Source organism: Electrona antarctica (genome assembly GCF_951216825.1).
Source record: "Electrona antarctica genome assembly, chromosome: 10".
Taxonomy (NCBI): Eukaryota; Metazoa; Chordata; class Actinopteri; order Myctophiformes; family Myctophidae; genus Electrona; species Electrona antarctica.
In genome coordinates, this window is record NC_136791.1 from 7,680,317 (window position 1) to 7,705,256 (window position 24,940).

At 44.4% G+C, this 24,940-nt stretch overlaps 2 protein-coding genes and 1 long non-coding RNA gene across 6 annotated transcripts in view; 2 read left to right on the forward strand and 1 right to left on the reverse strand.

Moving 5' to 3' along the window:
* golga4 (golgin A4) overlaps positions 1–1,345 on the forward strand; it is a 47,928-nt gene extending 46,583 nt beyond the window's left edge. For all 4 annotated transcript variants that reach the window (XM_079512781.1, XM_079512780.1, XM_079512782.1 and 1 more), the window contains one exon: positions 101–1,345. Coding sequence is in view for 3 of the 4 variants with exons in the window: in XM_079512780.1 (XP_079368906.1) it covers positions 101–115 (15 nt within the window). In the remaining variant the exon portion in view is untranslated. The remainder of the gene's footprint in view (positions 1–100) is intronic.
* Positions 1,346–1,474: 129 nt separating this feature from the next.
* Positions 1,475–2,640, reverse strand: LOC306931400. Its single transcript, XR_013791016.1, has 2 exons — positions 2,559–2,640; positions 1,475–2,458 (listed from the first exon to the last, which is right to left on the reverse strand). It is a non-coding gene; the product is annotated as an uncharacterized lncRNA (long non-coding RNA).
* A 3,262-nt stretch (positions 2,641–5,902) lies between these two features.
* The window catches only part of itga9 (integrin, alpha 9), a 143,888-nt gene continuing 124,850 nt past the window's right edge, over positions 5,903–24,940 (forward strand). Inside the window, exons 1-5 of the mRNA XM_079512784.1 lie at positions 5,903–6,309; positions 7,047–7,174; positions 9,858–9,964; positions 15,700–15,823; positions 18,519–18,586. Of these exons, the coding sequence (XP_079368910.1) occupies positions 6,119–6,309; positions 7,047–7,174; positions 9,858–9,964; positions 15,700–15,823; positions 18,519–18,586 (618 nt within the window). The 5' untranslated portion in view covers positions 5,903–6,118. The remainder of the gene's footprint in view (positions 6,310–7,046; positions 7,175–9,857; positions 9,965–15,699; positions 15,824–18,518; positions 18,587–24,940) is intronic.

Below are 24,940 nucleotides of genomic sequence, written 5' to 3' on the forward strand. Positions count from 1 at the left end.
CAGGACATGAAGGTCATTTAGCTGGTTCTGTATTGTAAAACACTGTCACAGTAGTAGTGTGTCAGTCTGAACTAAGCTCTATTTATCTTTATTTCCACAGCCCTGGTTACGATGAGTGTTTGAATGGGCCGCGCACTGGGAATACTACATTGCTGCTTGAAGGGCTAGACTCCCATGGACTTGATCATGCCCTTCTCCTCTGTCTGCATTTCTTTTCATTTGCGTGTGTGCAGTCTTGTGTTTGGTTGTGTGTGGAGGTGTAGGTTGTGTGTGTGTTTGTGTGCTGTTGTTGAAGGAGCACTTCGCCAGTTTTCACCCTGAATTTTAACTACAGTATTGACTGACGGTGATAATGTGGGAAAACACCTGTGGCCAATGTGTTAGAAAGTGTGCAGAATCCCCCTCTGAATAGATGCACACACATACAGTATTTGTCCGTTTCTCCATACTGACGTTTTTCCTCAGATTTATGAAGAACTGCGTGCACCTGCTTCTCGTTACATATCATAGCGCGAGGGTGAGATCAGTGTGGGATTGTGAACACGTGAACGATGCTAGTTTGTCCACTCCCATATTTTCCCAGGTAAGAAAAAATAAGTAACCCATTTAGCATACAAATAAAACATATTCTAATAACATTGTTACCTCCATATATATATATTTTCAATAATCAATCAATAATTGACTGTGCAGTTTGTGAATTAATCTGCACAAATCACCATGTAGTGTTCAGTGGGGAATCTGCACTAAACAGACTTGTTTTCATATGATTACTAGTGTAGCGAGGGTCAACAGTACACTACACTTCATTTTGACAAATGGAAATGGTAAATCTTATAGATACTTAACGTCAGACTTCAATGCTCTATAAAAAAATCACAAGAACGATGTTGGTGTAAGGAAGAGCTCTTTTGACCCGGCCCCTACTTAACACCGTCACTTCAACAGGCATTTCAGGGGCTCATGGTCAAAGCTGCTTCTGTTACTACTGCAGCGTACAGGTTGGTTAAACCCTCCCTACCAAACACAGTCAGTCAGACTTGACTCACACACACGCAGTGCTTACTGTGGTACTGTACATGTCTGTCACCGCTTTCAAGCTGGGTGTCCCGAGAATCACCAAAATATCACTACCATAATTGTCCCGGTTTTGCGTCACAATTGCTTGTTTTGAGTGCTTACTTTACATAGACATATGTATCATGTTCTGTTCTGTTGAAATGTGCAATCACTGGGTGCCTTGAGCACAAACTATAGCCGTCGCCCATTCCGATGAGAACACCCGGCGAAAATTCAAGAAAGTAATAAAAGCGAGTTGCACTGCGACGCATTGCGAGCTTGTAGGTCTGCTATTCTCAATTTCACCATTTTTATTTATTTTTTTGGACTGAGGCAGATTTTCTGAAAAACTTCAAATATTTACCGCATATAGCAGCCAGCATCACATTTTCTTTATTTTTTTTGAATACTGTACATACTGTACAGAACCCCCAAAAGGGGTCCCTGTTTGGTGTTTTTATGGTCACCTTACTGTAGACACTGTTGGTAAGGCTCTGTAAGCAGGAGAACTCTCTGCTAAAAGAGTTGCTTCAATTGACTAACGTTTCAAACGTTTTTTTAAATTTTCAATACCCTTTTATAACTCAGAGTGTACATTTGTACGACACTCGGAGTTACAGACATGTAAGGGTCCATTTGGAACCCCATCAACAAACCCTGAAAACCACTACATTGACCATCAATAATGCTTACACATGGGAAGAAGAAAAAAAGGTTAAAGAAGTGGCGAAATTCTCCTTTAACCCATTTTAGGCGGGAACCCTTTTTGGTGTTTTAAGCATTATGTTATGCTTTAGCTATTGAAAAATAGCAGATCTACAAGCTCATGAACTTGTAGGTCTGCTATTTTAGAAAAATCGTGAACATGTGGTGCGAATCTTTGAATATATATTCTTTCAGAGCGAACGTTTTTAACTCAAATCTTTGCTTCTGGGAGGGTCCCTGGAACAACATATTTTCAGATGGGGTCGACGGCCAATTGCATATAATGTTTGGGGTCCTTGACATGAAATATTGAGCACCACTTATACAGAAACATGAGGTATTTCAGAAAGATTTAGTTTTTTTTATTTTGAAGTCAGGCCTAAATGGGTTAAACGTTTATGATCTCTGTATGGTATGTACTGTATGATAGTTTTTGGTGTGAGGGAAAATTAGAGAATAAGCTAGAGAGAAAAAAATATTTTTAAGACTCTAGTTTTACTTTTAAGATTACGATTGTTAATTTATACACATTTATGTTTTAGTCCAGGATAGACGGTTTTCCTTTTTATTTGTGTCTACCGGTATTTACAGAATGGCTCGTGCAATAAATTATATCCTGTATGTATTGATGCTGATTGGTCAGTTGATTATGTGCTCTGTCTGCATCACTTCCACTGTAACAGTTAAAGGACCACTTCACCACTTTTCAACCTATCTTCATATAATAGGTCCTCACTGAGGACCTATTATATGAAGATAGGTTGAAAAGTGGTGAAGTGGTCCTTTAAAATGACCCTTTAAACTGTGCTGTACTCGCACCATGATAAGATGCCTGCTTCTAGGACCTCGTTTGTTGTAACACAGCTTTTATACTTTATATTTTGTGGACACTTGACAGGTAGATAAAGCCCTGGAAAAAAAACACAAAAAGAAAAACAAATGTAAATTGTACAATAGAGCACAATATGACTGTTGCTATACATTTTCAGATAAACTAATTAAATCATATTTACAACTATTGGTTTGTGTCTCGTGCAGTGAGTTATCTGAACTGAATATCTTGTGTGTACTCATTGTCTCCACCAGGCCGAAGGCATGGGGAGAGAGTATGTTTTGCACTCCGTCCGTGTGTGTGTCCGTCCGTCCGTCCTTCCGTCCGTCTGTGTACAGCTAATCTCCGGCACCGTTAACCCGGTTGATGCCAAACTTTGCACACACACTCCCTGGATGCCAACGATGAACCTCTGCCCCATTTTCCAGAACGGCCTGTTATAGCGCCACCATGAGGCAGCTTTTCACATTTTTTACCTAAAACTGCACCGATCTGCGTGAAACGTTGCATGCACACTCCCTAGAGGCCAAGGACAAACCTTTGACCTGCATTTTCCGCATCTGCCTTTTATAGCGCCACCAGGAGGCCGACTTTTGTAAAACACATTTTTTGATATTACTCCTCCAGATTCTGTCCAAAAATCTCACAAATCATTACACAGTATCTCTATGGTCATGTGCTCAAGTCGGATCTGTCCGATATTTCATATTCCATCCTAATTGGCTATAATTGGCTTACACAGTTTGCAAGATTGCCCCGTTTTTAACAAAAGCCTCAAATCATGAACGCAGCATGCAATTTACGTGAAATCTTTCACACATTTTCTTACTAGGCTGAGGAATATATCCCACCCTTTTCACATTGGCCTGTTATAGCGCCACCAACAGGTTGATTTTTGCAAAACACATTTTTGGAACAAAATGCCTCAAATCATCCAATTGCCATCAAAGGCAAACATGTTTATATTACTCCTAAACATTTTGCCAAACATCTCACACAGTCCTATCCTCCTGGTGCCCCAGAAGTACAAGCTAATAGAAACCGCCCCAGAAGGGCACTTTTTCTAGTTTGTTTCTGTGGTGTTCACCTTTTGAAGGCGGCGGTGGTGGCTCAGGGGTAGAGTGCCTGGATGGGAACCGCAAGGTTGCCAGTTCGAACCCGGGCTCCCCCAGAGTTACTGTCGAAGTGTCCTTGAGCAAGACACTGAACCCCTAATTGCTCCCGATGTGCTAGTTGGTGCCTTGCATGGTTTCCGCTGCCGTGTGTGTGTGTGTGTGTGTGTGTGTGTGTGTGAGAATGTAATGCACAATCTATGTAAAGCGCCTTGGATAAAGGCGCTATATAAATGCACCATTTACCATTTGAAGAATATTTATTGTTAACTGCAGGTTTGCCATCATCCCACAATGAGAGAAACGGTCACATGGTTCTCAGTGTGGGGGTCCTGGACACCCCCCCTGGGGCACTGCTTCTCAAACCTTTGTGTCAAGGACCCAATTTCCAGATTTTCCAGATTTTTTAAATTTAGCTGTTTTTGAATATCCATGGTATTTAAATCGATAAAGTGGTTAAAAGTCTTTTGATGCTGCTATGTATTAACACATTTTACCCGAACCCCACTTGAGAACCATTTCCCTGTACTTACTGGGGCACTTGAGGGGATGATTGATAGTTAATCTTCATTATCACAAGTACGAGTAAATCCAAGCATAGAGAGCCTGCAAGAATGGCTCCGCTAAAGCCTTTATAACTACTATACAGTCAGTAGGTCAATAAGGCCATATAAGGGGGCATGCCATCCCCCCTCGTTAGCGAAATGAGCAAAAATGCATCCCCCTCTTGTAATCTGCCCTCCAACCCTGCTCCCCCTGTCAACCAAAATTCTTCAGCACCCCCAGCCGCCCACCCTTATCAACACCCCCCCGCCCTTCTGTTGAAGATGAACAGATCACCTACTGTCTTGCTTTAAGTACATAAACAGTACAGGAATTCTGGACCAAAATTAATGACGGACCATATCAGGCTTACAGTAGATTGTGAGTTTAAAAAAAAATCATCCAATGGGGGTCCTTGGTGTAATGCCTATCAAATTGGGGCTCCTTGGAATGCCAGGGGTTGAACCACTGATAACGCATACAATTCAATGTTTAATTCAAATGGCTTTATTGGCATGAGAAAACATACGTTTACATTGCCAAAGCAAAACGTGGAACAATACAATCAAAACAAAATGTATGTATACAATTGAAAGTGAGAATCTCCAATAAATCTGTACTGAGAGATCACTCTGCTGTTTGTGCAGGAATACACAGTGAGACACCGTCTCCACACCATAGCGCAAAACGGTCTTAAGCTGCGCACTTCTTAAGCTGCGCGCAGCTTAAATTCCGAGTTTTTAGACAGCTGGTGGATGGAAAAGAAGCTCCACCTCCGCGGAAGACTTGAGCGGAGGAGAGCGTTTCCGGGAATCTGGCCGTCGCGCAAGAATTCAAGGTGCTGCCACACGGTCAAAAGAGCTGCGCACGTTCTCGGCTGCGCGCAGCTTAAAGCTTGAGTTTTTAGACAGCCGGTGGATGGAAATTAAGCTCCACCTCCGCTGAATACTTGCGCGACGGCCAGATTCCCGGAAACGCTCTCCTCCGCCCAAAAAGTCCGCGGAGGTGGAGCTTCTTTTCCATCCACCAGCTGTCTAAAAACTCAGAATTTAAGCTGCGCGCAGCTTAAGAAGTGCGCAGCTTAAGAAAGTTTTGCGCTATGGTGTGGAGACGGTGTCAGCGGAGGTGGAGCTTAATTTCCATCCACCAGCTGTCTAAAAACTCAAGCTTTAAGCTGCGCGCAGCCGAGAACGTGCGCAGCTCTTTCGACCGTGTGGCAGCACCTAGACATAGCCTAAATATGCTGGGGTCAAATGTCATCCTTGATCAAGGATGACATTTGACCCCAGCATATTTCCCAGCAGCTTAGATTATCCGTAACGCTTACACAAATGTATATATATTCATTATTTTTTTTGTAAGATTTGAATTAAAACGTATATAGCTTTTATAATGGAGTATACATACTGTATAAAGCTTGCTGAATATAACTTCTACTATACTATTGTGCTTTACAACAGAACAAGCTGAAAACGTGCGTCAGAAGAAGGGCCGCTAGATGGCGGTGGTGCACACACGCTGCAGCTTCAGTCCTGGTTGAAATGTGATGCGAGGTTGTACCCATTCACGTCCCTCCAGTCCATGACCGCATTGATCGCCAAGACGGGGAGCTTGGGAGTAAGAACTTTAGTCGGATTGGCACATAGAATGGAGAGGAGCTGACGCACCGTTATTTACCCAGACCCGTTACATTTCATCCTCACGCGTCTCTCTTACGCATGTTATTATAGACTTTACAAAGCGAGAGACTTTCCCCAACTTTTTGGACGGTGTTTTTTTTGTAACCTTTTTTTCCCCCCTTCCTTTTTTTAACCACTGAAAACTGATAAATTATCCTTTTTTGTTTTATTGGATACTTTTACAACTGATGCGCAAAGGGATGATGGCTCTGCAGGGACAACATGTGGGACTACAGAACGTGTTTTATTATGTGTATATCTCGATTTCATTAGCTTATTCTTATAATATCGACTTAGAACATCCTTTAGTGTTCCGTGGACCAGATTCAAGTTTTTTTGGTTATTCCGTTCTGGAGCATTATCATGATAATACACGCTGGTAAGTCGCTGGTGTTATTTTGATACTTGTAACTTGTGTGTGCTGAAAAGTTAACTTGTTAAGTTGTGCTCTTTAACACAGAGTCAGACTGTTAAAACGACAACTCCTAAAGTTTATAATATGATTTCAATTATTATTATTTTTTAATTATTTTTTGTTTTTAGATAAGATACAGTAGCTATAGCTGCATGCAGTAATATTATGATAGTTTTCAATGCTTATTTGTTTTCTGACGCTTAATTGTCACATCACTCACTGTCTGGCGTCAGTGGCGTGTAGTTATTTTCTATGTATTTATTTTTTACAATAGGCCTACAGACAGTATAGATAGGATATGTGAACACGTGCAGTAACGTTTTGGCAGTTTGCAATGCTTCATTGTTTACCAACCCTTAGCACTCACAGATAGCCCATGTCACAGAGCAGCGCATGTTGTTATTTTGACCATTAGTATTAAATGACACTGACATTCCTTTTCAGAGGAATTTGGACTATAGGCCAGTGGTTCTCAAAGTGGGGTCCCCCCTTTGGAGTGTGTGTGTGGGGGGGGGGGGGGTCTGCAACTCTGAGAGTACGAATTAATGGAACCAAATGGACCCCTATACAGTACACGTCCATTTGGTTCCATATTTGTACGCTCTCGAGAGGTATGGGGGTCCGTGGGAAAGGCAATAAAACAGTTATAGAAACAGTGGCGGGTGACAGTCAGTCACGCTCTGCCTCCTCTCTGTTTACAGGGTCCTGGTAGGGGCCCCGAGGGCCAACTCCACTTACAGTAGCTCTGTGCGCAGTCCTGGAGCTGTGTACAAGTGTCGAGTTCACAGCAACCCGGAGCGACGCTGCACAGAAATGGACCTGGGGAGAGGTCAGTATAGTCTCAATGGAACCGAGGTCTATGCTAACACACTACTACTACTACTACTACTACTACGACCACCATTCAGGCAGGCAGCACATGCATGCACTTCAAAACAAACACTACAGCATGCTAACTGCTCAGCAATGGTATACATTATATAGCTGATGTACATCAGTGGTTCTCAAAGTGGGTTTTCTGACCTGACGGTGACCCACTAGGGGTCCCTTGAGGGGGTTCCAGGGGGTATCCAGCATCTGTGGCGCGTTGTGAGCTTGCAGATCTGCTGTTTTCAAAATGTTTTGAGGGAAAAAAATGTGATTTTAAATATTTTTGAAACATTTTAACAACACAAATCCTGTATGGGGGTCCCTGGCACAACATTTTCAGATGGGGGCCAGATATTAATTTGTTGCATATCATTTGATTAACCACTTAAGCCCTATCTATCCTTAGTTGACCAGGGGGGTCCCCCAGTCCTTTTTCTTTTACCTTAACACGAAATCTATTTGCTGAAAATAGTCCAATCTACAAGCTCACTAAAGCTCACAGCCCGGTACGTTGCGACACGTTGTGAGCATGATGTCGATCGGCTATTTTGGCAGGATGTTCGCCCCCAGAATAGAGACGCTGGGGTTCATGTGGTTAAACTCCAGTCGGTGGACACAATGGCCAGTGTATAGAATGTATCCTATAGCCTAGTGGACCGGCACAAACCCCTCTAGCATCTGTTTTGTTTTATCTGAAGAATACACACTTCTATCTGTCTTAAAGTGACAGACTGTGCTTTTGTTTTCGAACAAGCTATATGGCAGACATTCAAGTAGAAGTAGAAGTGTGCAATATCAGAACAGAAATATTTTGATAAATATGATAAATGCTTCAGCTAATATTTTCCGAGCACTTGAGCCAAAAAAAGGAGTTGAGTTGTAGAGCTATAACCCCTGGCTCTTTTCTTGTGGTCAACTCAACAGCTTGAGTGGGTTCAGTGTGAACCTCCACTCTACTCTGTCAATGTGTCACCAAGGAAAAGGAAAACAGACAGACATTATCTATGAGTTCAGCCTGAGCTCCACATTATACGGCTCAGAGGGGCTCAACCCTGATAGGTTCATAACATGTTATGTTTTTAATAATAACAGTAGTTCACACTACATACAGTTCTTCTGAATTGTCTTGTTCAGAAAGAAAGATATTTAAATTTGACTGGAGAACATTATTTACTTACTCAAGTGCATTTTATTTAGTATTTGACCCTGATATTACAAACTTGGATCTGTTCTATTTTCCTAACCGAGTGCATTTACGACAAAACTGTCTCTGTTCATTGCTGCTTTTATTACTTTTACTTTCTTCCACCAATGTTCATTAGATATTTTTTTGAGTGGTGTAAACCACTCCTACAACTGGCTTTGTTAGTTTGTCTGTCTGTCTGTTGTACCAAAAAATGAGCATGGTTGCTATGGTCACCCAGTTCACACGGGTGTGATTTAATTACGTCAGACATTACGTCAGACCACAGCTGATCAGTCTATATAAGACCTTACACCACTCAGTTCACACGGGTGTGATTTTTAGTCTTTAGAACAGTTTTCTTGGTAGCCTACTTTTATTTTCTGAGGCTATTGTTGCACATTTTTGTCTCGTCCCTTTTTTGTACTGCTTTGGCCTCATCTTAGCCATGTAAAGAGAAAAAATCACACCCGTGTGAACTGAGTGGTGTAAGGTCTTATATAGACTGATCAGCTGTGGTCTGACGTAATGAAATCACACCCGTGTGAACTGGGTGACCATAGCAACCATGCTCATTTTTTGGTACGAACAGACACGTAAACCACTCCTACAACTGGCTTTGTTAGTTTACGTGTCTGTCTGTCTGTCTGTTTGTCTGTCTGTCTGTTCGTACCAAAAAATGAGCATGGTTGCTATGGTCACCCAGTTCACACGGGTGTGATTTCATTACGTCAGACATTACGTCAGACCACAGCTGATCAGTCTATATAAGCCCTTACACCACTCAGTTCACACGGGTGTGATTTTTTTTTGGTACGGACATACACGTAAACTAACAAAGCCAGTTGTAGGAGTGGTTTACACCACTCAAAAAAAGGGACCTCAATGTGACTCTCCTGGTTAAATACAAGGTAATATGAGATACACCACTAAACAAATGTTTCTGTTTTACATTATCTGAGGTCAATATTCAGAGTTAAGGCAACAATCTGCATTGCACAACACCTCTTCTAGTGGTCACTGCAGGTCACTGTCCTGTTTCAGTTCTGCGTGGGATGTTGTCAGACATAATATCAGGCCCCCTGGGTCAATGGAGACATGCATACTTGTGCAATTGAAATGACAGTGATTTGTTATGTCATATTTTTAAACTGAGAAAAGGATGTTTACGGTATTAATACTATTGAGTTGGACAGAAATACCCACAGAGTCATTGTTAAATACTTGCGGTGGCCACAGGTTACGTATTGTGGCTTTTCTTTCTGCAAGTGCTATTTCGGTTATGTCCGACATTCGATCACACAGAATGTTGCCAAGGGTGCTTGGCAACGATAAGGAAATAAACGCAAAGACCCCGAAAATGCTGACAACAGCCTCACTGACCCACTGTGAGGCGTCCTCTGACTTGATGACTCATCGTGTGAAAAGTGCTCTCATTGTTCCAATGTGTTTGTTTCAGGAAACAAGCCCAGAGAGTCGTGTGGGAAGACGTGTCAGGGAGACAGGGACGATGAGTGGATGGGGGTCAGCCTGGCTCGTCAGGACAAAGCCAACGGCAAGATCTTGGTGAGTCCAGGGACAGAACACTAGCGCTGTTGCCTCACATCTGGAATGTCCCGGGTTCAGTTCCCGGCGGGGAAGCTGTGGGCGTGATCTCTCCTCCGTGTCATCAGCGCCCATACCCTAGGTGGGCTTGGCCAAAGGGCCTTCCTTGCATGTTCTCCCCGTGTCCCCCTAGGCCTAGGTTAGGTTGTAACAATCGCCCTCTTCACAGCAAGGCAAATTATTAACTAAGGAATAAATAAGCGGGACCGTAGGGTTTTCTCTTAACACTTTATATAGGGATACTCAAAAGTTGTAATTGACGAAGTCACAGGTAAACAGTACACATCACAATGACGTCTTTCCCTACTAAATAAAATAAACAAACAAGAAAACAAACTCAAACCAACAGTCAATGATTACATTCAAACCCCCCTCCCACCCCAAACCAGTCCCAAAGTCAGCGGAACGCAACTGCGCTTGGTATTAAACAAACAACAAAGACCGCGTCCGTCCTCCTCTTCCAACGAGGCGCGCGCACGTGAGAGTCTAGAACCGTAGTTTAATCCAACGCAATGAGCGAAACGCGTGGGGTACCCCTAACGCCAGGGCTCCACCGGACGCGTTGCGTCTCCGTCGCGTCGCGTCAAAAAACGCACCGGTTCAATTTTAATGCACGCGTCGCGTCTCCGTCAACGCGGGCAGTGGAGCCACCCTTCATTGATTAAAAAGGGAACATTCCCTGACGGTGACGGAGACGCGACGCTGACGCGTCCGGTGGAGCCCTGGCGTTAGTATTTACAATCCTCCAAGAACACTTTGGAATGATCTCACCGGTCACAGCAGCTCTGTTAGCCTCCAACCGCCGGCAGATATAGATTCCAACGTCGACCCCCGGCGGCAGCAACAAGCGCGATGCTTCACCCGACGGGCACGACTGTTCTCCAATTGTTACGGCTGCAGATAAATGCGTTTAAGCTTTCCTAACGGTTCAAACGCTATCTGGCGCCTGGAGCTCCTCTTCTCCTCCGTGCAGGCCTGCACTCTGTTTGTTTGGGAGAGACCTCCCGTGTGTCACTTCCCTTAGTAAACTTGGGTGGTGGCATCAATCACTGACACCTGTCACTCACCCTTGTACCAGCCCCGTTACCTTTAATACATGTATAGGAAAGAATAAGACTCTCACAACCCACATGTTACATAGCTCTTTTTGAAAATAAATAACATGTACAGAAAATAAAGCAGAACAACATTAATAATGTGCTTTTGTCACAAGGTACCCTCACAAAAAACATGCAGTAATCCTGGGCTCTATACTGCCTCCCCCATGGTCAGCTGAGGCGCCTCGTGGAGGGGAAAGGAACTGGTTGGAAACTTGGAATAACACGTTCCTTCCACGTGCTATACGTCCTACCGGGGAAGCTAGCGTGGCTTTGGCCAGACTGATAACGTGGATTCACTCTGGCCAAAGCCAGGCCAGTAAGAAGCGGCCTGCTCACTCCTCATGCATCGAAGGAAGCATGGGGTCAGTTCAGGGCTCTCCCCAGGTTGTCAGAGGGAGAGTAGCACCCAGGATTACGGCTTAGGTAAAATGGCACCGGGTGAAAAATTGGGTTACAATTGTGGGATAAAAAAAAAAAAACACCAGCATCCAAACTCTAGGGAGAGGACATTAGCCAAAAATAGCAGATCTACAAGCTCACAATGCGATGCGTTGCAAAGCATTGTGAGCTTGTAGATAGCCTCATTTTGGGGAGAAGAGATTTGGAGTAGATAGATACAGAGCCAAGTCAGGTCCAGTTTACTAAGTCAGAGGGTTTAAGTGGCTAGAGTCAGTACTGCAAACGGTTTTAACTTTTAATGCAAACCATGTACACTCGTAAAGGCACACTGGATTATACCACCATCATTGTTGCAAATGTCTTACCATGAACCGCATTGTTAAACCACAGCTGGTTCCCAACATCAAAAACCCTCCTCTGGCAAAGGCCACAGCGTTACGTCACGTGTTTGAGCTGCCTGTAGCGGTGTCAACTCTTATGAATCACATTCGTCAATGGGGGTGGGATGGAGGTGTGTGTGGGGGGGGGGCTCACTGTCGTAACAACTGAAGAAGGAACGGTGTGGCGACTGCTGTGGGGTTGCAGAACTGCGGAAGGTACAACTTTGACCTTGGCTTTTGGTGCTAGAATCGACGACAGTGGAGAGACGTGGTTGTCAAAACTAGCCCTTTTCGATAAAATACCCGGGACGATCAAGATAAATTGGCAGACTAGCCCCTAGTGGTGCTGATCTAAGGAGGATTCTAGACTGGATGCTTGCCAAGAGATCACAGGGCAGCTGGTTGAGTTTGTTTAGGCTTCAAAAACTCCTCTGCGGTGGTCTCATCCAAGGGCAGACTTTGATTAAAAGCGAGCCCGTCTCCCCTGCAGTGGGTAGTGAGAGACTTCAGCCTCTCTCTGGCCCTGGAGTGGGGGGTGGGAGTGCGGGGGGGGGCGGGCGGCGGGGGGGGGGCTCGCAGCGCCTTGCAGGGCAGCCTAGAGGCGACACTATTAAGTGTGGGCTGGAGAACACTCGTAGCCCCCCTCCAAGCCATGTGGACGCACTGTAAACAGTCCTGACAGGTGTTAATGTGCTTGAATGCTCGTTGTTGATTGACTTCGTCCCGAGGGATCTACAGGAGCCATGAGGAGGGTTTTGTTTTTTTTCCCTGTCCAAAGAAGTCCAGATAACACTTTGGCCAGCCATGGATGCATTACTTTTGAATACATTCCTCATTTGGTGCCATTTTCCTTTTCATCTGAGAGGGCGGAATGCGTTGGCGTGAATTTTCCAGACCATTTTTTATCCTTCCGTCAAACTTAAAAGTGAGGCTTCTTGGACCTGTCAGTTTGGGATCATTTGACCATAAACTTGTATAATGAGAAGCATTTAGTTCTACACTGCAAAATCCTGAGTGTCCACTTTAACTCTGAGAGCATAAAAGTTGACCCATGGGGTTAACCACTTTAACCTTACAGTATACTTAATTGACCACAGTGACCCAGGGGTCTATACTAGCCAGGCCTCCTACTTTTTGCCCTCTTTTTTTCATGTCAAGGCCCACTATTCAATTGGCATTATGAGCCACGGACCATCCATTCAGTCTAATCACTAATCAGCACAACTGATGATATTTTTAATGTGATTAATCCGTTCTCAAATCTTCTATTAATGACTACTTGACTAGGTGTGCCGTCATGCTCATTTCAGCACGGCTGGAGAGCCTATTTCAACCAATTGCTTGGTCAGAAGAACTACCTGTAGTAATATAAATATTTCATTCCACTTTTGTCTTTTTAAGTGGTGCAACCACTTCCTTAAGTGACTATGTGTGTGGCTGGGTGGGTGGGTGCGTCTGAGCACGAAAACAGCATGGTTGTTTTTCACCACCTGTGCGCAACCTAACACACACACAAACACACGCACAGCGGTGGCCGAACGGATAGCGGCGCGGTCTAGATACCGGAAGGTTCCCAGTTCGAATCAGCCGTCCGACACGTTAAAATTACCACCGCTGAAATGCCCTTGAACAAGGCATCAACCACTACGATGAAATGTGTTCTATGAGCAGGGCCTGGCTGGAAACAAGTTCTTGAGCTTAGCCCAGATACCCTGGGTAAATATAGATTTCATTTCATTTCATTTCATTTCATTTCATTTCACATATTAACTGTATATATGGTGATTTCGGGTGTGCCAGTACAGTACAGTGACAGTACAGTACAGTAGAGGGACCCCCACACGGTAACTCTGTCATTTCTCAACCATTTCGGACGCGGGGCGGCTCGCCGGAACTGGGCCGGCACCCTGGGTGCGTTCCTGTGGGTCTGGAACTACCCCCCCCCCTCGCGGGGTAGTTAAATATACAAGGGTTCATTTGGTTACCAACTCTTCATCATTTAGCTGGGGACATGCACCGGCTGGAACCCCCTCAAGGACCACTGGTGGTCCCCGGACCACTGGTTGAAAACCACTGCACTATACACCAAATCTCTTCACCAACAATAGCCAATAATTATACACGACGTGTCCAACCGCGACACTTTGTGAGCTTGTAGATCGGCTATTTCCCCCCAGAACGTTCGTCCCCAGAGATGGGGACACTATAGGGTTCATGTGGTTGGAATCATGGGGACTCTCTCTCTGCAGCCACGTGTCTGTGGGCCCTCGACAGAGCAGAATGGCTCATGCTTGTTTTGAATCCCATGTGAATGGACTCACGTTTCTGTGCGAGTGGAGGAGGAGGAGGAGGAGGAGGAGGAGACGGCTGTTCGGCAGATGTGAACTGTGATTTCATCTGTGTTTTCAACCAAATGAAGAAAAAAAAGGGGCCTTGTTCAGAACCAATCGGCACACAGGAGGCCCGAATGGGATTCATGACAACAGCACAACTCCATACATGGTCTGCTGCTTCTGTCAGGGAAATACAAACCCAAACCGTAACAGTTTTTTTTTAAATGATTTGATCTTACTATTTTGAGCCACTGAACACAGGCCTCTGCAAGACCTTTGCGCCGTGCCCGTATCAGCTGATCTGTGATTTTTTTTCTCTCCTGTGGAAAACTGGAAATTCGACAGTATTATCACTAATGTAAACAATTCCCGGCATAATTCATACTTGAGCTAAATTCCTTGGAGCTCACATTACCAGCCGTTATACTATACTGGCTTATTGGCCAGACTTGTCGCTTGAAACACATGGATGCGTCTCGACGCGGCATCTTGCTTCCAGACCGACGTGACGCCCCATGTGTGTAGTGTGTACCCGCAAATCATGCAGACCTCTTTTTATTCATTTAGGTTGGCTGTGTGTGTGTGTGGGGAGTGCAGCCAGGGGGAAATGAGCTGAACTTTGCCTGTAAGAAAAGCATTCTGCGCTGTCCCCAGAGCCACAGGAGTCCCACCACCGTCCCAGGGTCCTAAATTATTACCACATTTATGTGGCATGCTTTGTGCAAAAAGGTTTTTAACTCCGCTCCGCAGTTTCCTGTTCGATTACTGATCTATGGAATGTGTTGTTTTTACAAAAAACACCATGGCAGCTACAGAGTATCACTCCCCCGCCGGTGGACATATTGCAATAAAGAAAACAGCGTTTGGGGAAATTTGCTCCCTCTTTCAGAAACACACATAATACGACGTGTGTTTTGCTTCTTTTCCATATTTGTAATAACGTTAATGTTGTTGTCTTTCTTCGCTGCTGTTGGCCGCGGTCGGTGCCCCCCGGGGGGGCACGTGGGTTCACTCGGGTTCTCCGCTAAGCAGAGATGAGCTGTTTAGGACATTCAAACCGTTAGGAAACTCCAGTGTTGTAGCTGCTAGAGGATGTTTTTTGTGACTCTCACTCCCACCGTGTAAAACTGTTTTTTCTTTAGGAAGCGCGGATATTAAGCTTAGCTGAGATATTCACACCACAGACCATGGCTGTTATGGTCAGGGGTTGGATGGGTTTTTTAATTCCCGTCCTCGTAGTCGTTCATTTGACAGCCACACAGACACACTGACTCCAGTCCAGAGGGAAAGGGGCTGGCCTGTCCCCGTCCCCCCCGTCATCCCCAGTCCCCCTCTCTCTGTTTCTGTGTGTATGAACTTAAACAGTCAGCATATTGGAGCAAAGACTCTAGTATAAAGTTGCCCGAACTGTTTTTTTTTGTTGTTTCCCCCCCTTCTGTACCATATAAACATTAACAAAGTGACCGTTGTTGTGTCCCATGCAGGCCTGTGCCCACCGCTGGAAAAACGTCTACTATGACTCGGAGCACATCCTTCCCCATGGCTACTGCTCCATCATCCCTCCAACTCTACAGGGGAGGACGCAACCACTGATCCCTTGTTATGAAGGTACGCTACAGAGACTGTGGTGGTAAAACGTGGGCGGCTGTGGCTCAGGAGGTAGAGCAGGTCGTCCAATGATCCCTGGGTCGGCGGTTCGAATCCCGGCTCCTCCTGTCCACATGTCGAAGTGTCCTTGGGCAAGACACTGAACCCTACATTGCCTCCAATGAGTCGGTCGGTGTGAGCTCGCCACCATTGGTGTGTGAATGTGGGAAGTGAGGATGCTGGCGTCGACTGTTCGCCGCTTCACCTCCCAATGTTTGAATGAATGAACCATTGTAGCGCTTTTAGCACTTGGAAAAGCGCTATAAAAATGCAATTCATTATTATTATTATTATTAAAACAGTACTCCAATGTTTTACTTTAGTAACAGTATTACTGCAATATAAAATATGCTCCATTACAAGTAAAAGTCCAGAATTCTAAATGTGCTTGAGTAAAAGTACAAAAGTATTGGCGTCAAAATGTACTTAAAGTACCAAAAAGTAGAAAGTACACATTAGTGCACAAGGTCCCCTTTCAAAGGTTTTCAAATCTTTTAAAAAATAGCAGATCTACAAGCTCTAGATTGGCCTAAATTGGATGGTTAATGTATGTTTTGTAATGAGAATGAAAATCTACAAAGTAACTGGGTAACTAAAGTTGTCAAATAATTGTAGTGGAGTAAAAGTACAATATTTGCCTCTGAAATATAGTGGGGTACAAGTAAACGTATACTGAAAATGAAACGTACTCAGATAAAGTACAAATACCTCAAAATTGTACTTAAGTAAATGTACTTAGTTACTTTACACCACTGGGTGTGGAAGTCCTCTATTTGTTCATGTACTGTTAAAGAGTAAACATTTCGGCACGCTTCAGATCTATGCAGTTGTTTTACTTTATTTTGAGCTTTCAGACCATTTCTATTGGGCAGTAAAGGTACTGGTAATAATGCCCTAGATCCGTCGTATATGAATGCTACGTCTAGCGACAGTGGCCGATGTACAATGCAACCATTGTGAGCTTGTAGAGCTGCGATTTTCGCGATAAAAATAAATAAATTAACAGTTGTTTTTATCTATAAATGTTTTGAACATTTTGGAAAAACGCTGCCTAAAATGACATGCCCAAAATAGGCACGCCTGGCTTAATGTGGTTAAATGAACATAACTCTGTGCCATGTTTGGAGTTTGAATCTGGTCCAGGAGGAGCTGTTTCACATGCTGTCCTCTTCCTTAACTCTTCACTGTCACACTGTCAGAAAGAAGTAGACAAAGTGTTTCAAAGCGGAGAATAGCGTGAGTCAAAACATGACCTTCCTTTAGTCACAGGGTGCAGAAGACAGAAAGAGTTGATCATGAATTCACGATCAGACACATACAACTTTGTAAAGTCTATACACTTGAAGATGAGAGGGCCTGTTGGCCCAAGCAGTCAGCAGGTTGCGCACGGCACCCTGTCCGACCCAGCTTGGACCAACACGCCTGTTTGTCATCATGGCCCACGATGATCACTGCAGCTATCGCTGTGAGTTATGGGAGCCTTCTTTCCCCTACGTCAGGCCTCTGACAGGCATTCTGGCACTCAAGGCCGGTAGCCGGAGGGCCTTGAAAGTGTGTCAAAAACCCCAACGCAAGTTCCCTGGCAAGACGCAGCACCTGGGAATTTTGAAGGACGTAGAGTTCGTTATGCTGCAGGATAAAGTATCTGACGCGTTACGCGTTGAGCCAGTGGAGAATTAGTGCTCCTCAGGCAACTCTTTTGAAAAAGAAAGTGTTCACATTATGAGGGTATTACTGTAATGGAAGCTTTTGTTGAAAAACAAGAGTTTGGCTTGCTCTCCTACATTTCTGTGGTGTTGGAGATCAAATTGCTTGCAAGGTAGGGGAAACAAAACAGTTTTTTGCGAGCACCATGCTTTAGCAGTTTGCAGGTTTACGATACTAGTAAATCAAGTTAATTTGCTATGCTATACAAATAGGTTAACATACTATACGGTATAAGTTTCTCGCACCCGCGGTGGTCTAAACCCAGCACTTGCAGAAATCAAATTTCATTTGACAAGCAACCTATACTGCATGAAATATTGAGCTGAATGATGCAAGTATTTTCTTAACCCATTTTGGGCGGGAACCCTTTTTGGTTGAAAAATAGCAGATCTACAAGCTCATAGGTCTGCTATTTTTGAAAAATCGAAGAACGACTGACATAGAAACATAGCTTTTTCAGAAAACTGTCAGGATGTAGAAGACATTTTTAGAATCTGATCTCAGGTCAAAATGGGTTAATATTTTTAGGCTTGAGTAATGAAACCCTTTTATACCTAGATTATGCTCCAGGGTCAGGTTTTTTTTGTGTCCTTCCGTTTCTCTTGTTGCCTCCAAGTTTCGGAGGGGCGCCATGGCAGTGTCTGCAAGGGACCGTGTGTACAGTACATCATGCACGGATCCAAACTCAATATTGTTTGTAACATGAGAGCAGTATGTCCCCCCCCCCACCCCACCCCAACCCACCCCCCAAGTGTGAGAGTTTTTCTCGAATGTGGAGTTGTACCGCTTTTCTCTTGCTTTCTAGCCCCAGATTCATCTTGGATGGAGGAGCTACTTTGACTAGCTCCATATGGAATGCCGAGTGAACTCCAGTAAGTGCTGGCTCAGGCGCACAGTGAAATAATTTGTGGTTTAGTCATTTTTTTTTCTTTCTTTCTTTTCTTTACAGACTATAAGCAGAAGTATGGGGAGGAGCATGGCTCATGCCAGGCAGGGATAGCAGGCGTTTTCACGGAGGTCAGTGACGGTGCAATGTTCATCTTTTATGTTCATAATTATGCCAAACCCGTTCTTCTGTTATTGAGCTCTAAAACAAGTCATTCTCAACTTTTTGTTTTAATTTGAAGGATCCCCAGTTTGATATGCATTCGGCCACGGACACTCATTTCATATGATTATCTTTCCTAGCACGGTGGCACCCCAATATACGTACACTGTATTAGCAGTGTTAAAGGGAAACCTTGCCTTAAAGCCCTTGTTCTGGTGTGCGGAGATCAATACTATGGTGAAAAACACATTTTGATTGAGTTGTTTCGTGACGTCAACATTTAGCAGGGAACTACACAGAAGATATTTTTTTACACACTATATTATTGATCTCCTCTCAGAACAATGGGATTTTGATTAAAATTCCTTTTATTTGCGTGCACAATTGGAAACAATGGACCCCTTCCCACGGTCCATTGTTCCCAGTTGTACACACCTGGAGTTACAGACCATTTTGGTTTAGCTGACCATTTAGCTGCAACGTAACGGGAACCCATTGAACCCCCTTGGGGTCCCCCTGGAGGTCCTTGGATCCTGAGAACCAGTGCTGTAACTGTAAGGTCTGTCTGGTCTTTGTTTGGACTCTGTTATGAAGTCCGTCTGCTCTCAGAGACTCTAACAGTACCTTCATCTGCCAGGAATCCCACTGTTGTTAATGTTTGTTCAAACGCACTGATTTCATCAGTCCGCATGTTTGTCTGTTGACGACAGACGAATGTGTGCTCTTCTCAAGTCAATGTGTCTAAATCGTAGGTATAGAAGTGAATCTACCTCATCTCCAGTCCTCTAAATGTACTTTCTCAGGGATTCTGGAACATTGTGACTCATCGATTGATAGAGATTTCTTTATATATATAATTGCCTTAATTTATTAGCCTGATTAATAACCCTTATTAGACTACATTGTACAGTGGTGGTGTGTGAAAATAACCGATCTACAAGCTCACCTAACTAGCATAATAACATCACCATGCATTGTGAGCTTCTAGATCTACAATTGTCACTGTTTTTGTTAATGAATTGCAATCGTATAAAGGCGAAGGTTTACAATAATCGTGACGCCCGACTTGAAGTCATATCGCTGGGCTCCAGTGTGTGTATTTAAACAAAGCAAGACGTCAGTCGCCTGCTTCCATAGGCAGATAGGAAGGACTACCGCTACAGTGACCCTACATGACCTGTTTGACCTGAGATAGTGTTAAAGGAAATCATAGTTTCCTTCCCGTTACACAGCGTCTAGAATCTAGACGCTGTGTAACGGGAAGAGTGTGACTGCATGGTATCTAGACTCTAGATACCATGCAGTCACACTCTTCCCACGTTGCGTTGCTGCGTTGATTAAAACTATGACGAATAATGTCTGTCGACTACCTTTTTTCACTGACGAAAATCAAATGGAAACTAAATTAAAACTAAGCTATGAGGACTAAAACTAGAACTAAATATGTTGACAATTTCGTCAGCAAAAAAAAACTAGAAGGGACTAGTGGATAAGAGATCCAGTAGAACTAAAAGGCAAGTCATTTTTCGCTTGGTTGCATGCTGAAAATAGCCGATTTACAAGCACACAACGCATCATCAAGCCATTACCACGGCATCAAGGCACCGCAAAAATGCATTTTTGTCGACAAAGAAACAACTGTAGATTTAGTCGGCTAAAATCGCATGACATTTAGTTAGTCAACTAAAACTAGACTAACACTAAAGCATTTCAGATGACTAAAATATGACTAAAACTAAATTAGATTTTATTCAAAAGACTAAACTAAAATAAAAATGTGCTGCCAAAATCAACACTGGTTGCTGCAATGTGTCTCACAAGCGCTCTCCCAGATACAATGTGTCTCACAAGCGCTCTCCCAGATACAATGTGTCTCACAAGCGCTCTCCCAGATACAATGTGTCTCACAAGCGCTCTCCCAGATACACTACTGTGTGGCTCTCACTCTCCCAGATACACTTGTTACTGCGTGGCTCTCACTGTCGATTTTGGCAGCAAATTTTGATTTTAGTTTAGTCATAGTCTTTGGAATAAAACTTCATTTAGTTTTAGTCATATTTTAGACATCTGAAAGGTTTTATTGTTAGTCTAGTTTTAGTCGACTAAATGTCATGATTTTAGTCATAATTTACTAAATCTACAGTTGTTTTTTGTACAAAAACACATTTTTGCGGGCCTTGATGGCGCTGTAATGCCACATTTTACACTTGCATGTTGCGTTCTGAAAACAGCCGATCCACAAGCACACAACGCGTCGCAGCGTTTCATGTAGTTTTTTACGGTAAAAAAGGCAGTCGACGGACATTTTTCGTCATAGTCAACGAAATCAACACCGCCAGAGGGTTTGTCTGTCTAGTCTCGCAAATCGACAGTGGTGGAAAAGGTACTCACGTTTCTTACTCAAGTAAAAGTATCATTACTGCAACGTCGAAATACTCTGTTACAAGTTAAATTCTGCAATTACAAATTGACTTCAGTGAAAGGGCAAATGTGTTGGTATCGAAATGCACTTAAAGTACCAAATTATGCAGAATGTCCAATTTCATAAGTAGCGGAAAGTAGCAAATACTCCAAATACTATGGAGTAGCATACCGTCGATGAGTGACTTCACAGACTAGACACCAGAATTCCCAGATCCACATGGGAGCTGTTAATAGACCCTGTCTTGTTTGTTTGTCTTTTTTACAACATGGTTCTGCACTGTTGGAGTCTATAGCTGTCTATAAAACTAACTGTCTGTCTGTCTGCCTGCATGTCTGTCTGTCTGTCTGTCTGTCTGTCTGTTCTAATATCACAAAATGCTGGACCGATCAGTGCCAATAGGCCATTTACCTACAATTTTCACCTATGCTTTATACTTTTTGAAATATGCATTTTATTATGGGTGAAAGTCAATAGGGCTTGGATCGGACTGAAACCTTAATTGCCCAAATTTGTAGTCATACTTAATAAATAGTATGGGCTAGCCTAGGATGTTGCTTATGTCAGGGAAGTAACTAATTACAAGGACCTGCATGCATAGATATATTAAAAAAAAATCACACCTGTGTGAAGTGAGGGGCGCTCTTATCATCATACATCAATTACATCATCATACATCATCTCATTCCGGCCAATCACAATTTGCGTCCTCACCTTCATCTTCAATGTTTGTGTTTACACAAACCCTCAAAGCTGGACATAGGTTATTATCCTTAGCAGGCATCTGTCTTGGTTCTGTAGTCCCATGTGCACAGCAGGTTCTGTAGTCCCATGTGGTTCTGTAGTCCACTGTGTACAGCAGGTTCTGTAGTCCCATGTGGTTCTGTAGTCCACTGTGTACAGCAGGTTCTGTAGTCCCATGTGGTTCTGTAGTCCACTGTGTACAGCAGGTTCTGTAGTCCCATGTGGTTCTGTAGTCCACTGTGTACAGCAGGTTCTGTAGTCCCATGTGGTTCTGTAGTCCACTGTGTACAGCAGGTTCTGTAGTCCCATGTGGTTCTGTAGTCCCATGTGGTTCTGTAGTCCCATGTGGTTCTGTAGTCCACTGTGTACAGCAGGTTCTGTAGTCCCATGTGTACAGCAGGTTCTGTAGTCCACTGTGTACAGCAGGTTCTGTAGTCCCATGTGTACAGCAAGTTCTGTAGTCCCATGTGTACAGCAGGTTCTGTAGTCCCATGTGGTTCTGTAGTCCCATGTGGTTCTGTAGTCCCATGTGGTTCTGTAGTCCACTGTGTACAGCAGGTTCTGTAGTCCCATGTGTACAGCAGGTTCTGTAGTCCCATGTGTACAGCAGGTTCTGTAGTCCACTGTGTACAGCAGGTTCTGTAGTCCCATGTGTAGGTTCTGTAGTCCCATGTGGTTCTGTAGTCCACTGTGTACAGCAGGTTCTGTAGTCCCATGTGTACAGCAGGTTCTGTAGTCCCATGTGTACAGCAGGTTCTGTAGTCCCATGTGGTTCTGTAGTCCACTGTGTACAGCAGGTTCTGTAGTCCCATGTGTACAGCAGGTTCTGTAGTCCACTGTGTACAGCAGGTTCTGTAGTCCCATGTGGTTCTGTAGTCCCATGTGGTTCTGTAGTCCCATGTGGTTCTGTAGTCCACTGTGTACAGCAGGTTCTGTAGTCCCATGTGGTTCTGTAGTCCACTGTGTACAGCAGGTTCTGTAGTCCCATGTGGTTCTGTAGTCCACTGTGTACAGCAGGTTCTGTAGTCCCATGTGTACAGCAGGTTCTGTAGTCCCATGTGTACAGCAGGTTCTGTAGTCCACTGTGTACAGCAGGTTCTGTAGTCCCATGTGTAGGTTCTGTAGTCCCATGTGTAGGTTCTGTAGTCCCATGTGTACAGCAGGTTCTGTAGTCCCATGTGTAGGTTCTGTAGTCCCATGTGTACAGCAGGTTCTGTAGTCCCATGTGTAGGTTCTGTAGTCCCATGTGTACAGCAGGTTCTGTAGTCCACTGTGTACAGCAGGTTCTGTAGTCCCATGTGGTTCTGTAGTCCCATGTGGTTCTGTAGTCCACTGTGTACAGCAGGTTCTGTAGTCCCATGTGTACAGCAGGTTCTGTAGTCCACTGTGTACAGCAGGTTCTGTAGTCCCATGTGTACAGCAGGTTCTGTAGTCCACTGTGTACAGCAGGTTCTGTAGTCCCATGTGGTTCTGTAGTCCCATGTGGTTCTGTAGTCCACTGTGTACAGCAGGTTCTGTAGTCCACTGTGTACAGCAGGTTCTGTAGTCCCATGTGGTTCTGTAGTCCCATGTGGTTCTGTAGTCCACTGTGTACAGCAGGTTCTGTAGTCCACTGTGTACAGCAGGTTCTGTAGTCCCATGTGTACAGCAGGTTCTGTAGTCCACTGTGTACAGCAGGTTCTGTAGTCCCATGTGTACAGCAGGTTCTGTAGTCCACTGTGTACAGCAGGTTCTGTAGTCCCATGTGTACAGCAGGTTCTGTAGTCCACTGTGTACAGCAGGTTCTGTAGTCCACTGTGTACAGCAGGTTCTGTAGTCCACTGTGTACAGCAGGTTCTGTAGTCCCATGTGTACAGCAGGTTCTGTAGTCCACTGTGTACAGCAGGTTCTGTAGTCCCATGTGTACAGCAGGTTCTGTAGTCCCATGTGTAGGTTCTGTAGTCCACTGTGTACAGCAGGTTCTGTAGTCCACTGTGTACAGCAGGTTCTGTAGTCCCATGTGGTTCTGTAGTCCCATGTGTACAGCAGGTTCTGTAGTCCACTGTGTACAGCAGGTTCTGTAGTCCACTGTGTACAGCAGGTTCTGTAGTCCACTGTGTACAGCAGGTTCTGTAGTCCCATGTGGTTCTGTAGTCCCATGTGTACAGCAGGTTCTGTAGTCCACTGTGTACAGCAGGTTCTGTAGTCCCATGTGGTTCTGTAGTCCACCGTGTACAGCAGGTTCTGTAGTCCCATGTGTACAGCAGGTTCTGTAGTCCACCGTGTACAGCAGGTTCGGTAGTCCCATGTGTACAGCAGGTTCTGTAGTCCCATGTGGTTCTGTAGTCCACTGTGTACAGCAGGTTCTGTAGTCCACTGTGTACAGCAGGTTCTGTAGTCCACCGTGTACAGCAGGTTCTGTAGTCCCATGTGTACAGCAGGTTCGGTAGTCCACTGTGTACAGCAGGTTCTGTAGTCCACTGTGTACAGCGGGTTCTGTAGTCCCATGTGTACAGCAGGTTCTGTAGTCCCATGTGTACAGCAGGTTCTGTAGTCCCATGTGGTTCTGTAGTCCACTGTGTACAGCAGGTTCTGTAGTCCCATGTGTACAGCAGGTTCTGTAGTCCCATGTGGTTCTGTAGTCCACTGTGTACAGCAGGTTCTGTAGTCCCATGTGTACAGCAGGTTCTGTAGTCCACTGTGTACAGCAGGTTCTGTAGTCCACTGTGTACAGCAGGTTCTGTAGTCCCATGTGTACAGCAGGTTCTGTAGTCCCATGTGTACAGCAGGTTCTGTAGTCCCATGTGGTTCTGTAGTCCACTGTGTACAGCAGGTTCTGTAGTCCCATGTGTACAGCAGGTTCTGTAGTCCACTGTGTACAGCAGGTTCTGTAGTCCACTGTGTACAGAAGGTTCTGTAGTCCCATGTGTACAGCAGGTTCTGTAGTCCACTGTGTACAGCAGGTTCTGTACTCCACTGTGTACAGCAGGTTCTGTAGTCCCATGTGTACAGCAGGTTCTGTAGTCCACTGTGTACAGCAGGTTTTGTAGTCCCATGTGTACAGAAGGTTCTGTAGTCCCATGTGTACAGCAGGTTCTGTAGTCCACTGTGTACAGCAGGTTCTGTAGTCCCATGTGGTTCTGTAGTCCCATGTGTACAGCAGGTTCTGTAGTCCCAT